The sequence below is a fragment of the Equus asinus genome, chromosome 7, assembly GCF_041296235.1.
Source record: "Equus asinus isolate D_3611 breed Donkey chromosome 7, EquAss-T2T_v2, whole genome shotgun sequence".
NCBI classification, from domain to species: domain Eukaryota; kingdom Metazoa; phylum Chordata; class Mammalia; order Perissodactyla; family Equidae; genus Equus; species Equus asinus.
The window spans coordinates 58,615,994-58,630,551 of NC_091796.1; the positions used below are offsets into that span (position 1 = coordinate 58,615,994).

General features: G+C 42.8%; 1 protein-coding gene across 5 annotated transcripts in view; it reads left to right on the forward strand.

Annotated features, from left to right (window-relative positions):
- The window catches only part of PIEZO2 (piezo type mechanosensitive ion channel component 2), a 427,346-nt gene that overhangs the window by 305,093 nt on the left and 107,695 nt on the right, over window positions 1-14,558 (forward strand). For 4 of the 5 annotated variants that reach the window (XR_011504549.1, XM_070513542.1, XM_044773461.2 and 1 more), the window contains exons 8-12: window positions 1,974-2,136; window positions 5,025-5,144; window positions 8,186-8,224; window positions 9,186-9,324; window positions 12,241-12,389. Coding sequence is in view for 4 of the 5 variants with exons in the window: in XM_070513542.1 (XP_070369643.1) it covers window positions 1,974-2,136; window positions 5,025-5,144; window positions 8,186-8,224; window positions 9,186-9,324; window positions 12,241-12,389 (610 nt within the window). In the remaining variant the exon portion in view is untranslated. The remainder of the gene's footprint in view (window positions 1-1,973; window positions 2,137-5,024; window positions 5,145-8,185; window positions 8,225-9,185; window positions 9,325-12,240; window positions 12,390-14,558) is intronic. The other variant, XM_070513541.1, reaches the window with a different exon arrangement.

Genomic DNA, 14,558 nt, shown 5'->3' on the forward strand with positions numbered 1-14,558 from the left:
AGTACAAACTTTCCATCTTACATAGGAATTTTTTCTATGGTATCCAACTTCTTAAAAAAAGGAGAGAGGGAAGTCTTAGGTCTGACAATATTTGCGTATCCCTGTTAGGAAAAAATTCCCTGCCATTACAACAATCCGCCGTTCTGTAGCTTCTGCCCTTGTTTGTTAGTCCAGACACTGGTTAGTACAAAACGCGGGACCGAGTCCTCAGTGTTCTGGTGGAGATGTGCGAAATCAGTGGGGAATAAGCTGTGATCTCAAGGATAAGGTGTGGAGTGTTGATGCCACACAGTCTGTTAGGAGGCACACAGTTCAGTTTACAGACAGCTGCAGAAATTACCACTAACCTTCTGATGAGGCAAAACAGGTATTTTTAAGCTGACGATTGATGAGTTTATTTCTAGCCAATGTGCCAGGCATCGGTGAGAAAAGGGAGGACTTGGGAGCGGAAACCTTCTGCTCAGATCCATCCAAAGACACCCGGCTCATCTGATTCTAAATCTAAAAGCTTTCAGTCCATGTTCTTTATACAAGAAATTTGCATTTCAGTCTAGGACTGCAAAATAAAACAAAGTTCAGAATGTCCCACCCTTCTAAGGGGGATGTAACTCTTTTGTTATCAGAAAGTTTTTCTTTCTAACGCTAACTACAAAAAAATCTGCCTGGACCCAGAAGGAAAGACCTATATGTAGTAAGAGCAAGTTCTAGTATAATGTTTTTCTCCTGATAAAATTGAAGAAAGTCGCATTTCTATTTCGCTTACTTTAACATCTGTGCTCAGCAGTTCACCAGTAGTGTACTTGCCTTCTGATGGAAAACAGTGCTAGGCCTGAGAGGTTTACGAGGGAGGCCGTGTCTTCTTGGAAAGCCTCATAACTGAATGAAGCCTGTAACTGCAAATTAAAGGAAGTTCACACAAGGATGGGAACAATAGAAAGATATGTGATGCCTTAACATGTAAAAGTTGTATTCACTTAGTAGATTCCTTTCTTAGAAAAAATCCATATGAAAGTGAATTTCAGTGAATCGTATTTTACGCAATTTCCCATTATATAATCAGATACAGAAATCAACATAAAAAAACCATTTCAGAATTTAACAAGTCTCATAAATTATATTTCAAAGTAAATAATCAATTATAAGGCTCTGAAAAAATTAAATTGTCTATAAATAAAATTGGACAGCAATATATCTTACAGAAACTCTAGTTTACAATATCTGGCTTTTATGGCTGAATTGTAGAACTGTGTCCAATTTCAATATTTGCCCAATAATATCAACACTAACTGAATATCTAATGTTAAATCCTGCCGGAAACAAAACATGTACTTATCTGGCTGGACTTAGTAACACATTACTACATACCTCACATTTTGGTAATGCAGGGTTTTAAAAGGACTGATTGACAATTACAACATAATTTTCTGTCTTTCTTTCTTTTATTTTTTTTTTGCTGAAGAAGATTCACCCTGAGTTAACATCTGTGCCAATCTTCCTCTATTTTTTAGTATGTGGGCCACCAGCACAGCATGGCCATTAACAGTGGTGTAGGTCTGCACCCTGGAACCAAACCCTGCAGAAGTGGAGCACACTGAACTTAACCACTAGGCCACCGGGGCCGGCCCAAAACATAATTTTCTAAAAGGTGTGCAAAGATTTAGTATTAGCTAGATTTTTGAGCCAATGTAAAAGATCATCTGGCTAGTGTTGACATCAGTTTTATACACACACACACATATATATAATTTAAGGATATATATATTATATATGTATTGTATATATACATGCATATATTATTTAGATATGTATGTATGTATGCAGCTATATATACGGAAAAGTAACGAAATACCTAGGATAGGATGAATTAACCAGGACTAGCTCATGAATGCAATAAAAACAAGATGTTTTTATTTTGTGTTAGAGACACAGATCTTTGTTGCATCTTTTTAATATTTTTCTTTGTTTTTAAACAGGTTGTTTGGTATCAAATCAGTCATTCAAACAGACTGTTCCAGCACGTGGAAGATCATAGCGAACCCAGACCTGTCCTGGTATCACCACGCCAACCCCATCCTCCTGCTGGTGATGTACTACACGCTGGCCACTCTCATCCGCATCTGGCTGCAGGAGCCGCTTGTAAGGATAAAGATTTTCACAATCTCGTCTGCAAAGTAACCTGGAAACTCCAGGTGAAATCGTTCACTCTTATTAACTGCTGACTAACTAGTACTATAGTCCAAAACAACTGTAGTATCCTGGTTATGGTGTTCTGATTCTGCAGAGACTGAGTGAATACAAATAGTATCAGAACAAAGGCTAGCTTCCCTTGGGAAGAGCCCCACGTGCCACAAAGAATGGTAGGTGGGGAGGAGAACTGAGACTCACTTTGCTGATCACTTCCTAGGTGGCGGGCCATATGCTAGGCTGCTGACGCACGCTGTCTCATTCAGTCCACTGCATAACTCTGAAGAGGAGGTGTAGTACCCTTCTCAGAGACGAGGACATTGAGGTTACAGAAGTAAACTGGTCTGAAGTCACACCCTTCTGGAACGGTAGAAATCAGATCAAACCCGTGTTTGACAACAAAGCCAGGGCCTCAGGAACTACACACCCTCTTATCCTGGTGACTGGAGTTTTCCAAAGCTTCTCAGACCTCTGACTTCTGATGATGCGATAGGGCCCTCCCAGCTCTCAGGGGTGCCTATAGCCCCCTGAATATCCCACTGCGAGGCAGGGGGTGAGGACATCTCCTCAGGCACATGCGAGGACTGGTTTCTTTCCCTTGGGAATATTAAGAAGGACATGGCACTTTTGAGCTCAGGACCAGAGAGGGTGTGTGACTTCTCTCTTTTCCCTTTCAGTGATAGAAAACCTCAGTCCACGTTGTTTCCTCCTCTAAAGGACTGTAAGAAGCTCCGTTGTAAGGTAGCTTATTGGCATGTGAGGGAGGCAAGTAATGTACACAAAGGTTGTCATACCATCCGTCATCCGCCAGTGGAGGAGCCCAAGCTAGAAGCCAACTCTAATGAGCACGCTGGGTTGAGGTCTCTGGGATCCCATCATGCCTTCTCCTGCGTCACTTCTAGCCTGGGCCCTGGTGCAATTGTATACTTTTCCTTTTCTGTCTTCACACCCACAAACTATATCCACACATTCAGTCAGTCGGTCAGTCAGCAAACGTTTGTTGAAGGCCAAATGTCTCAGACACTAACCTAGGGGCTGGGGATAGAGCATTGACACAATAGGCAAGGCCCCCACTCAGAGGAGCTGTACATTCTTCAGAGAAAAAGCATCCGAAAGATGTAAGCGGGATCTGAATCCAAGTCAGATAGTACGGTGAAACTGGGTAAGATGCATGTCTCTGTCCGTCCCTGGTGGAAGTGCCACTTGCAGAAGGGGCTCTGTCTGTCCCCACTCCTGTGCGAACCCTCCTGCCCATTGCGCGGACAGGCCCGGTGATGAGGGCCACAGAGGTCATCCTCATCACAGGGTTCTCCTATATCTTCTGTCTTTTGGGCCCACTGATGGCAGTTGCATAAAACAAAAATGCTCTATGGGGGTCACACAGAATCCAAATCATGTTGTGTCACATTTTCTCCAATTCTCTTCCAAACTTTGAATGTGTCAGTAAAATCCTTTAAAACTTTTATTGTGTTCTCTTCCTCCACAAACACACATAGAGATATGTATATACAGACAAATAAAAATGTGTGCAAAGGAAGTTAAAATGTATGATGAGAACTATTTCTGAACAACGTCTTCCCAGCGATGGAAATTGCTTTGAGGCGCCCTGGGCAGTAAGTGTCCCACGTGCCCTGAGCTTTCTCTGTGATGTCTCGGGCGGTGTGCGGACCGGGAGGAGCTTGTGTCCGCATGCGCTCATGCTGTCATGAGGGGCGAAGGCTGTGATAGCCCTCAGGCTCAGGAGGCACACAGCTGCCTTAGCCGAGGGCCGTCTGGGGACAAAGGGAGGTGGAGCGCTGGGAAGACGTCTAAGTTGGAGGCGGCACAGTCAGCAGCAGGGCTACAGATCACTGCGTCCGAGGCGGGTGTGGAGAACAGGCCCAAGTCATCCACGAGTCAGGTGGTCTGCATTTTAAATGGCTGGAACGCAGGACTTTCTCACTGAGGCAATGATGGAAGACAGCTGGCTGATTATATCATAGTTCCAGATGCCCAAGCATATTTCATGAAAAGTGTCTGCCAGCAAATATCAGTTCTGAGGTAAAAAATACAAGTTTGAGAAACAGAGAGGGAGAGCAGCAGGCATCAAGAGTTAAATGTAATATGTGGGCTCCCACCTGGCGAGTATGAATTCCCACCCGGGGCGTCAGGGTGCTCCCCATGGGTGCTCTACGCTGGCCCACCAGAACCCAGGAGCTGGGCAGTAAGCTAAGTCCCCTCCCTCGCTCCAATATCGCTGGTGCATTAATGCCCTTTTACTGGGCTGTCTTTGCTGGGAAACCATAGGAGGTCACCCAGGTGCCTTCTGCTCCTTATCCTGTCTCCCAGACCAGTCTTCTGACTGAGGCCAGTGTCTCATTAGGCAAGGCAACAGTTTTGTGCATTAGATATTTTCCTGCTTAATAGTGTGTGTAAGCTCTGGAGGATTCTGCCTCTAATGAATTTCTTCTTAATTAAAGATTGCCCGTGGCTGGCTTACACAGTAACTGTGCATTTTCGGAAAGCTCTTCCTCTAAGAACCATTTGCACAACTTCTTTCCAGGGCAGTTGAGAACACATGTTGAGAAGCGGCGGATATTTACCATTCGAGCATATTCCTGTAATTTACGGGTCTTAGTAGGAGTCAGGAAACATTTAATATTGATGTGCTGAGCATTTACAGGCAGCATTTTTGTCATTTTTTTTAAAGTGTCTTGATAAAAGCCCATATATTTTATACATTAACTTTAAAAACTAATCATATTGAGGCAAAGATGAAAGCTTTCTCCAGGGGTCACTCAGGCCACTGAGGGAACTGCTCTGGGAAGCAAAGCTGGTCCTGTGGTTATTCTGTGTCTCAGGTGCAGGATGAGAGGACCAAGGAAGAGGACAGAGCCCTGGCTTGTAGCCCCATCCAAATAACGGCCGAGAGGAGGCGGAGCCTGTGGTATGCGACCCATTACCCAACTGACGAGAGAAAAGTAAGCCACGAAGAAAGGAATTTTCATCTCCTAATTTATTTTCCTATTTTTATATTATATCGCTGAATATGAGTCATGTAGTATCATGTGCAAAGTCAGATTGCGCATAGTTTATAGAAATGGTTTGGTTTTGAACTCTTAGTACCAGAGTGCTCTCTTCAGAGAGGGGAGCCCAGTGCTTCTGAAGGAAATACTGTGGTTCCATTCTACCCTACCATTTTACATTCCAGTGCTTTCTGCTGAAATCTTAATCCGAAAAAGAAAGAGTGTTCTCAATTTTTAAAAGTAATTTTGTATTTAAAACAAACAAGAAATACCAAAGCGATCTGTTAGCCCTGGGTGGTGAAGTCTCAGTGTTGAAATACATTGCAGACAATCATTTCACTCTTTTGGGTAGCGAGCCACAATATTAACTCATGGAACCACTTAGAGAGGTCAGAACTGTCTATATGAATATGATTAAGTGTCTCTTACTACCTTGAACAACAATACGAATTGACAAGGAGATGTAAGTGAGTTACAATTGGGCAATTCATATAACCTTCTGATCTTTTACTGATCATTTTGAATTCAACTCAGTCAGGCTATATTAACTTATTTAAAGGGCTTATTTGCAATATTGTAAAGACAAATACTCTTATGATTCTTGGATGGGGTCAGCATCTTGCTCTTCAGCATGTTAGAGAACTGAGGGGTGGACTATCTGATTTAGTTGGTGGCAGGTGAGTTTCTCTGGGACACATAGTCTTATCCTAGGCATGACTGTCCTGTATGGAGAGAGGGTGACACAGTAAATGAGCTGGCTTAGGGATGACAGCATGTGGAGCTCATGTGGTGCCCTAAGAGGGCCGAGGATTCCCTGGGGCCCTTTCTCTCTCTCATTACACCACGTTTCAGATTATGCTGCCCATTTCACTGCATGGTCGATATCAACAGAGGGTAGCACAGCAATTTTCAAAGTGAGGCCTTAGAACTCTCAGGATTTCTGAGGCCCTTACATGGAGCCACAAGCTCAATCTATTTTTGTATTAATATTTAAAATATTTACCTTTTTCTCTGTGCTAAAGTTTGCTGCTATGGTATGAAAGCACAAATCCCCATGGGTGTGGCCGTGCCCTTGATGGCCATGCACTCACAGAAGGCAAAGCAGACAGGATGGTTCCACTGAAGAATATCCTTGATAAACCAGAAATGGTTATTAATTTTCTTAAATCTCAACCTTGGAGCACAAGTCTTTTTAATATTCTGTGCGACAAAATGGGAAGTCTGCATCAAGTGTCACCTACTGAAGAATGACGATCATCGTGATGGACAGCACTTGAGTGACGGTTCTAAGTGTGAGCTGAACTAGCTGTTTCCACTACACACCAGATTTATTTGAAAGGACAGCTGATGGACAAATTATAATTATTCCAGTGTGGGTATTTGGGAGACAATTACTGGAAAATAAATGAAGTGAGGTCGTCGCTTCAGGACATAGGCATTTGTTGCCACTGATAAAATTTGAACTTTTTTTTTTTTCCTCCCCAAAGCCCCAGTGCATAATTGTACATCCTAGTTGCAAGTCCTTCTAGTTCTTCTCTGTGGGACGCCAGCACAGCACGGCTTGATGAGCGGTGCTAGGTCTGCGCCCGGGATCTGAACAGGCAAACCCCAGGTCACTGAAGCAGAGTGCACGAACTTAACCACTATGCCACCTGGCCAGCCCCGAAATTTGAACTTTTGTGTGAAAATTAGAATACTGGAAAACTTGCATCCACCACTGAGAGCTTGAAAACGTCCCAATACTTAAAGACTTTTCTGATGAGATCAGTGGTGATATTAAGAAATATACTTTTTAAATATTATACAATGAAATGTGGCAATATTTGGCAGAGCTGTATAACTCACTGAAGCTAATCACCAACACATGATACTACCACGCGTGGGTGAAGGTTCCAGTCAAGGTACAGGATACGTCAGTGGGTTTTACTGTAAGTGTGAAAAGTTCACTGAGACGGTTTCAGTGTCCACATTGCGATTAACCTTTGAGTTACCACACTTGCTGAGTGTGGTGTAGTATCAAAGAAGACTATCCACGATTATCTGGATCGACTCAAGAAATACTCCTTCCTTCTCCACCTGCATAGCTCGGTGAAGCCAGATTTTCTTCACGTGCCTCAACCAAAACAACATAGCGCAACAGACTGAATGCAGAAACAGATAGGAGAACCAGCTGTCTTCTTTTAAGCCAGACATTTAAAAGATGTGCAAAAGTGTAAAACAACACCACTTTTTTCTCTGTTTGTTTTTTTAAATATAGCTATTTGGATAAAATTATTTGTGTTAACATGTAATGTTTTTTAATTTTTAGTGAATTAATTAAAAAAATTTTAAATGCTTCAATTTTAAATTCTAGTATGGTAAATATTGATAGACAGAACCCACATAAATAAATCTCTTTGGGACTCTCAGTGATTTTTAAGAATGTAAATGAGTCCCGACCCAAAAAACTTGGAGAACAGTTGGCACAGCAAATGTTTACTGATTGAGGGGAGTCCAAACCACCTGGCATCAAGGTAGTGAAAAAGCAGAGTCACAGCATAATTATTTTCTTGTACAATATGCAAATCTTAAAATAATCTCAAACCACACTACAAATCAATTTTTCTTTATTATGAAACCTCTATTTCCTGAAAAGTCAATACTTTCAGATTTCTGCAGATGTCTTGAAGGGTTCTAGGAGTGTAAAACTAAGCAGCTTATTCTAGGAGAACAAAACATGTGGAAACATAATCACCTTTTGTGTCATGTAGTACATGGCTGCTAAGATTTGCTGCTCTAATGAAAAGTTAACATGAGAAGCTTGAAAACAATTATAATAAACAGCAACGTCCAGTTCAATTATTTGTCATTTTACATTTTGCATGGCAGTTTTAACATACTAGCATCCATCTAGTTTAGGAGAATGCATATGTGTATAGTGAAAATTTATAGATACATGTAAAGGTTCCAGTGCTTTCTGCTTGCATATTAACACTGTCCTGCTTTGCTTTTTGCAGCTTCTATCCATGACTCAAGATGACTACAAACCATCTGATGTTAGTATATCCTTAGAATTTTATCATTTATGCTCGTGTAAGTGATGTAAAAGTGACAGAATGGAATTAGCTCCTTTGAGTGTATTTTAATGATCTATAAAATTGCCACGAGTTTTCAAATAACTTTTTTTGCAGAAATTATATCTGGTTTATTGCTGTTAAAACACTGACTCATATAATATGAGCTCGTGTAATCATGCAAAATGTATTTAAACTTTTAAAAAGCCATGTTAGAGGGTTTTTTGAAAGCACTTGGCCTGCAGATAGGCCTGTTACAGAGTTTGAATAGGAAGTCTTGCGTGTCCATCGACACACACACACACACCTATATGTGCACGTGTGTATGCTTGTATGTATATGTACACCTCAGAAATTGTAAAGCCGAAGAGACAGAGGGGAAAAAACAAGACGTTGCCCTCAGTGTACGAAGCGTGCAGTAAGGGAATTGCAAGCTGGCAGCATCAGGCAGAGATCCTCAGAGGAGGTGCCGGCTAACCTAAGACTTTGGTTAGTTCTGGGTGGAGCTGCACTAGCTGTGGGACAGGACAGGGAGGGGGCAGCAGTGCTCCCAGCCAGGGTCCCAGGGTCCGGGAAAGGTCTGGAGTTCTGTGTAGCTGGAGGGATGGCCGGGAGGAGGACAGCCCTGAGGCTGAGGCTGAAGAGGCCATCACACCAGATCTGAAGGCTCAGTCAGCCTCTTATGGGGCTCACGCTGAGAAGAGAGGCTGCGTTGCATGGTGTTCAGCAGAGGTGGGTTGGGACCGCTCTGGGAAGAACAGATTTGGAGAGGGAATGTACGTGATTCGTCTTGCTAAAGTGGATGGTTGACTGAGTTGCTCAGCTTCACTGGTTCTTCCCTGCTGAGTTCCGCTTACCTAGCGTGAGGGAGGGAGGCGGGATGTGCATGTTGCAAACCGCGGCTGCTGTCACAGGTGTGCCTTGCCCCGCACTCCCCCGGCAGGGTCTGCTGGTGACTGTGAACGGCAATCCTGTGGATTACCACACCATCCATCCCAGTCTTCCCATGGAGAACGGCCCCGCCAAAGCTGACCTGTACTCCACCCCGCAGTACCGGTGGGAGCCCTCCGACGACTCCTCGGGTAAGGAGCCCACTCCAGGGCACAAGGCACACCCGGCCTTTCATTTCCTCTCAGGCATTAGCTGGGCATCTTTCTGTCTTTTGTTCATTGTTTATTGAATTTGGTTCTTTTTTCCTTTTTTTTCTAACAGAAGTGTTGTCTTCCACAGTCAGTATAATTAGGCTTATATCCTTAAGTTCTGCCTATATTTTGCCCCAATAAATTGTTTTGTGTATTCTATCCTTGTATACAAAGTAAGTGGCATAATTGGGGTGAACTTTGAAAAATAAAAGGTAAAAACATTATTTTAAACATGTCAATTTGTGTAGGAATAGTATTAAACCAACATGTGTATATGTGTTTTAGTCTTTCTATAATTTGATATTATAATCATGGTCAATAGTTTTGCTGGTTAATGGATGAATGTTTTCAGAAAGAGTTCTTTTTGTCTATTTAAAAAAAGAGAGGGTCAAAACTTGTACTAGACGTTTTTCCCTTTTCTCCCAGTGTCTTATGTTAAAGGAAAGCAAGCTTACTGGAGATGACAAATTGGTGGCTTGGGGTGGAGATGTGGCCCTCAGACTTGTTTTTTTTTTTGGCCTATACGGTGTCTTCTTTAAAAAGTTAAATAGTAACCAACATTTAAAAAGCTGCAGCTCTGACCTAGAAGTGGAAATTTCTGGAATCCCTTGAAGAATCTGAGTATCTGGCACCACTAGCCCCCTGTTTCTGCAAGGCAGCAGTCAGCTCAGCCTGTGTGTCCTTGCTCCATCAGAGGCCACGCCAGTCACCATGCCATGAAGACAGAATTCGCTCAGTTTACTGTTGAGAGAAATAAAGCAGAATACATGCAGGTGGCAGCAAAGCGGCTGCAAAACCGTAGTGGGTTTCCTCTCTGTTTGTGTGGAACTGAAGCTCGTGTTGTTACACATATCCTGCCTTTAGGAAACAGCCAGCAGCTATTCCATCTGCTTTATTGGCACATTCAGCTTACTCTAATGCCCTTTTTCGCATAATTCTTTATCAGGCTTATCCTAATGTGCTGTTCTCCGTAGTTCTTTATCAGTGTGTCCTGCAGTTGCCCCTGACAGTGCATCTACTCAGCAGTGCACATGCTTAGCCACGTTTCCCAACGTTCCTCAGTGAGGTCAGACCAAGTTCAGCGCCCTCCTTCCCATCCTCCCAGCTACGCCAGCCCCAGATGGCAGCTGTGACGTCCGCAGAGCACCACACTCTATAGGGTCGCTGCCTGTTTCTGCTTCCGCCATGCATGTGTCTTAGTTTGCAATTCAGACTTAAAGGAAGGTTTTCTCTCACTGAGCATCTCAGGGAAATACAGTCTTTTCTAAAGTGTGGCTTCTGGAGCTTCCACGCTGGAATCACAAAGGGCGGCCCTGACAAGCAGCGTTGTGACTTCCAATGCTTGAGATGTTCAGGTCCCTGCCAGATAGCCTCTGTTTACACCCTGCTTACGTGGGAAGGAACGAATAGAATTATGACTGCTGAGAAGGTGGACCCTAAAGGAAAACAAAAGCTGGAAAATTTCTTTTTATTTGAATCTATATATGCAAAAAATGTCACGACCAGAGAAGTTGCGTGCCCGTAACTGCAGAATCCATCGGATTCAGTTTGTTCATCACTGTGTCTGATCCATGGGCTTCCCCATCTGAACCCCGGGCTTGTCTGACCCACACGCTGAAGGAGTGACGGCTTCTGCACGAGGAGTTGCTGCAGCCTCTCGTAGAGGCTGCCTTCCCAGCCTGCGTGGGGTGAAGCTCAGGGTCGCTGACTTTTCGGTAGTTTATACGTCCTCCTCATGGTGCTAAACAACTCCCTAAATGGGATGCACCCCATTTATGTGGCGCCCATTTAATTTAAACAGGAAAGGCAGAAAGGGCATTTTACTTAGGTGTGTCACTAGTTACTTCATCTGTGCAGTCAAAGTAGCTTCCCTGAGCACTGCAGGAGGGTCCCTCCTGCACCCACGCCAGCACTTTCCTCGTGCTGGTCTCCGCTTCCTCTCAGCCCTCCTCACTTTCTCTCTCTTACTTCTACCTGATCTTTCCATCTTCAGTAAGACTTTCCTGCCTCAGCATGACCAGGGAAACCGTGGGACACGGAGCTCACTCTGGCAGAGTGGTTGGTTGGTTGGTTGGTTATCTGCACATTCACTCAATCCATACTCAATATCCTCATTGTATAAGTTATCTATTACTGAGTGACAAATGTAGCAGCTTACCCCCAAACTTAGCAGCTTAAAACAACATTTAGTGTCACACAGGTTCTGGGGGCCAGGAATCGAGTGTGACTAGGCTGGGTTCCTCTGGCTCAAGGTCTCTCATGAGGTTGCAGTCAAGCTGCGGGCTGGGGCTGTGGTCTCATCTGAGGACTTGCCGCAGGAGAATCTGCTTCCATACCCACTCACATGGCTATTCGCTGGCCTCCAGCTCTTGCTGACTGTTGGCCAGAGACATCAGTTCCTTGCCACGTGGGCCCCTCCACAGGGCAGTTTACAACATGGCAGCTGGCTTCTCTCAGAACGAGTGAAGGAAGGAGAGAAAGCGAAAACCACTGTCTTTTTTTACTTAATCTTGGAAGTGATATTCCATCCCTTCTTAAATATTCTGTTTGTTAAAAGCCCATCAAAGGTCCTACCCACACTCAAGGAGAGAGGGTTTCACAAGGGCGTGAATACCAGATGGTGGGAATAATTGGAGACCATCTTAGAAACTTTCTTCCTAAGGTTTCTGAGTGCTGAGTTCCATTACACTTATGAGGCAGAACTTATCGATGCTGTTTGAATTCTTAGGGCTTTGTTAATTGGAAATAATCTCTGAAGTCTTAAGTAAAAGGCTATGCTAAAACCATTCAAGTATTGCACTGCTTGGGACATCTATATAAAATTCACATAGTTGCATAAAATATTTGTCCATCTAGAAAAGAAAGAGGAAGAAGAAGATGAGAAAGAAGAATTTGAAGAGGAAAGGAGCCATGAGGAGAAAAGAAGTGTTAAAGTTCACGCCATGGTCTCTGTGTTCCAGTTTATTATGAAACAAAGTTACATCTGTGCCCTTATTGCTATGATGGTATGTATGGGCGGCGGCAGCGTGTGCTGGAGAAATGGTGAATGGAGCTCCAGGGGCTCCAAGCTCCACCATCCTCTCATGGCCAACACAAATATCTTCATGTTCCCAACATCTTGGCAGAGAATGGTTGGTTATGTTAATTTTTCCTGGGATCTTTATGATATGGATTTCAAAATCCCATCTTCTACTCTGTTTAGCCTCCTTTTTTTTTAAAGATTTTATTTTTTCCTTTTTCTCCCCAAAGCCCCCCGGTACATAGTTGTGTATTCTTCGTTGTGGGTTCCTCTAGTTGTGGCATGTGGGACGCTGCCTCAGCGTGGTCTGACGAGCAGTGCCATGTCCGCGCCCAGGATTCAAACCGACAAAACACTGGGCCGCCTGCAGCGGAACGCGAGAACTTAACCACTCGGCCACGGGGCCAGCCCCTTTAGCCTCCTTTTAAATCTCAATACATTTCTCTCAAATTGGCCTATCAAGTCAGACCGTCCCCTATTTTGCCAATTTAAAAGGCCACTTTGGATAGTTTTTCTATGTGGTATTGAAGGTATTCAAGATTCACATAGACTGCTTTTATTTCTTTCAGATGGTGAGAGTTGTATTCACCTTATCTTAGATTTGAGGGAGACTTTATTCCATCTTAACTGCAATAAATTTTGACCGGTATGAACATCAAGCAATCAGAGCTCCCAAGAGCTTTTCCGATGTGAATGCTCGGTTTATATATGTTTCTGCTCACCTCTTGGTACATCCTCCATCTGTAACATCGCAGCTTCAAAAATAGTCCTTGGGCCTATAGATAGACGATAAAAATTTTAATTGCTACCCTTCCTAAAAACAAATTTTCTTGGGAATTCTAATTTACTTTTTAGAAACCTAACACTTATTTAACACAAAACTCTTCCAAATTTTGTGGCCAATAGTGAGATACCATGGACACCTTTGATGATGAAAATGAAAATATTGTATGACTTTAGGGGAAACAATACCTAAACAAGATTTCCCCAGGTGCTCAGTCAAGATGCCTCCTAAATGACCCTGTGTGTAACTCAACTTCAGTTTCTAGTAAGGACTACTGCCAGATCTGAGAGAGAGTTGGGAAAGAGAAAGTTCCTTGAAATTAAAGATGGGTGATTTAGGGATTGCAAACTCTGTTCTCTAAATAATATTAATTCTGTGCTCTTTGGGTACTTTTGGATATTTTCTAGGTATCAAACTCTAATTTAAACTACAGCAAAACTCTGATTTTAAAATATCAAACATATTATAAATGCTATTTATAGTTTTGATTATGAACTCAAAAAAGTATACACTTTTTCTCTCTCTTGCTCGCTCTCTCTAAAAATAAACCAGACAAATTTTGTCTTTTTTTGTAAAGAAGTAGAGCTTTAAGAAAAACTTTGAATACACATTTTGTTACTTAGGAAAAAATCTATTGTGAAAACAACGTAAGTGAGTAGATCCTTCATGAAAGACGTGCCCCTGTCTGGTGCCACTTCTGTTGTTTTAATGGAGCCACAATATTAGTGTTTTAAAGCTGCCTGCCTTCCATGGATGCACCCTCCCTGCAGCAGACTTGAATCCCAGACAGAAAGAGAAGTCCTGAGGAGCCAAGTCTGGGAGAGTGATGCGTGTATTTATGCAAAAGGACAAAGTGCTAAACTGTCAGACAGTCCGGAAACTGAACATCGGAAGCAACATAATGCAGAGCCGGCTTCCCAGCCCCGCAGCTGAAGGCGTGGGTGACATAGGCACTAAAAAAGAAAGAAGGTTTTATAAAATCCTCATAAGTTTTCTCCCTCCTCCACCCTCACCCTCCCAAACAAGAATTGTGTGCAGGGAAAAAACCCTGGAATTATAATCTCTGGGAGGATTATTTTCCTGGGTCTCACACACACAAAATGGCAGTCCTGTGTGCATTTCATTCTGGGATAAATGCGTTAAATATGTTATTTAGTGCAAATACATTAAATGGTACCTAATCTTTGCTAACCACTATTTCCAAGAAATAATATTTTCATGAAAATAATTCAGCTTGATAATAGTTGTCAGTCACTAACAATTTTAATAGAAGCAATTTTAATTTCCAGTTTGTACTTACCATGTTTTAATCAACAGTTTTAAATAATTCGCCACTTAAAAAGCTAGCTGTGCTTTGGGACAAATTTGCAA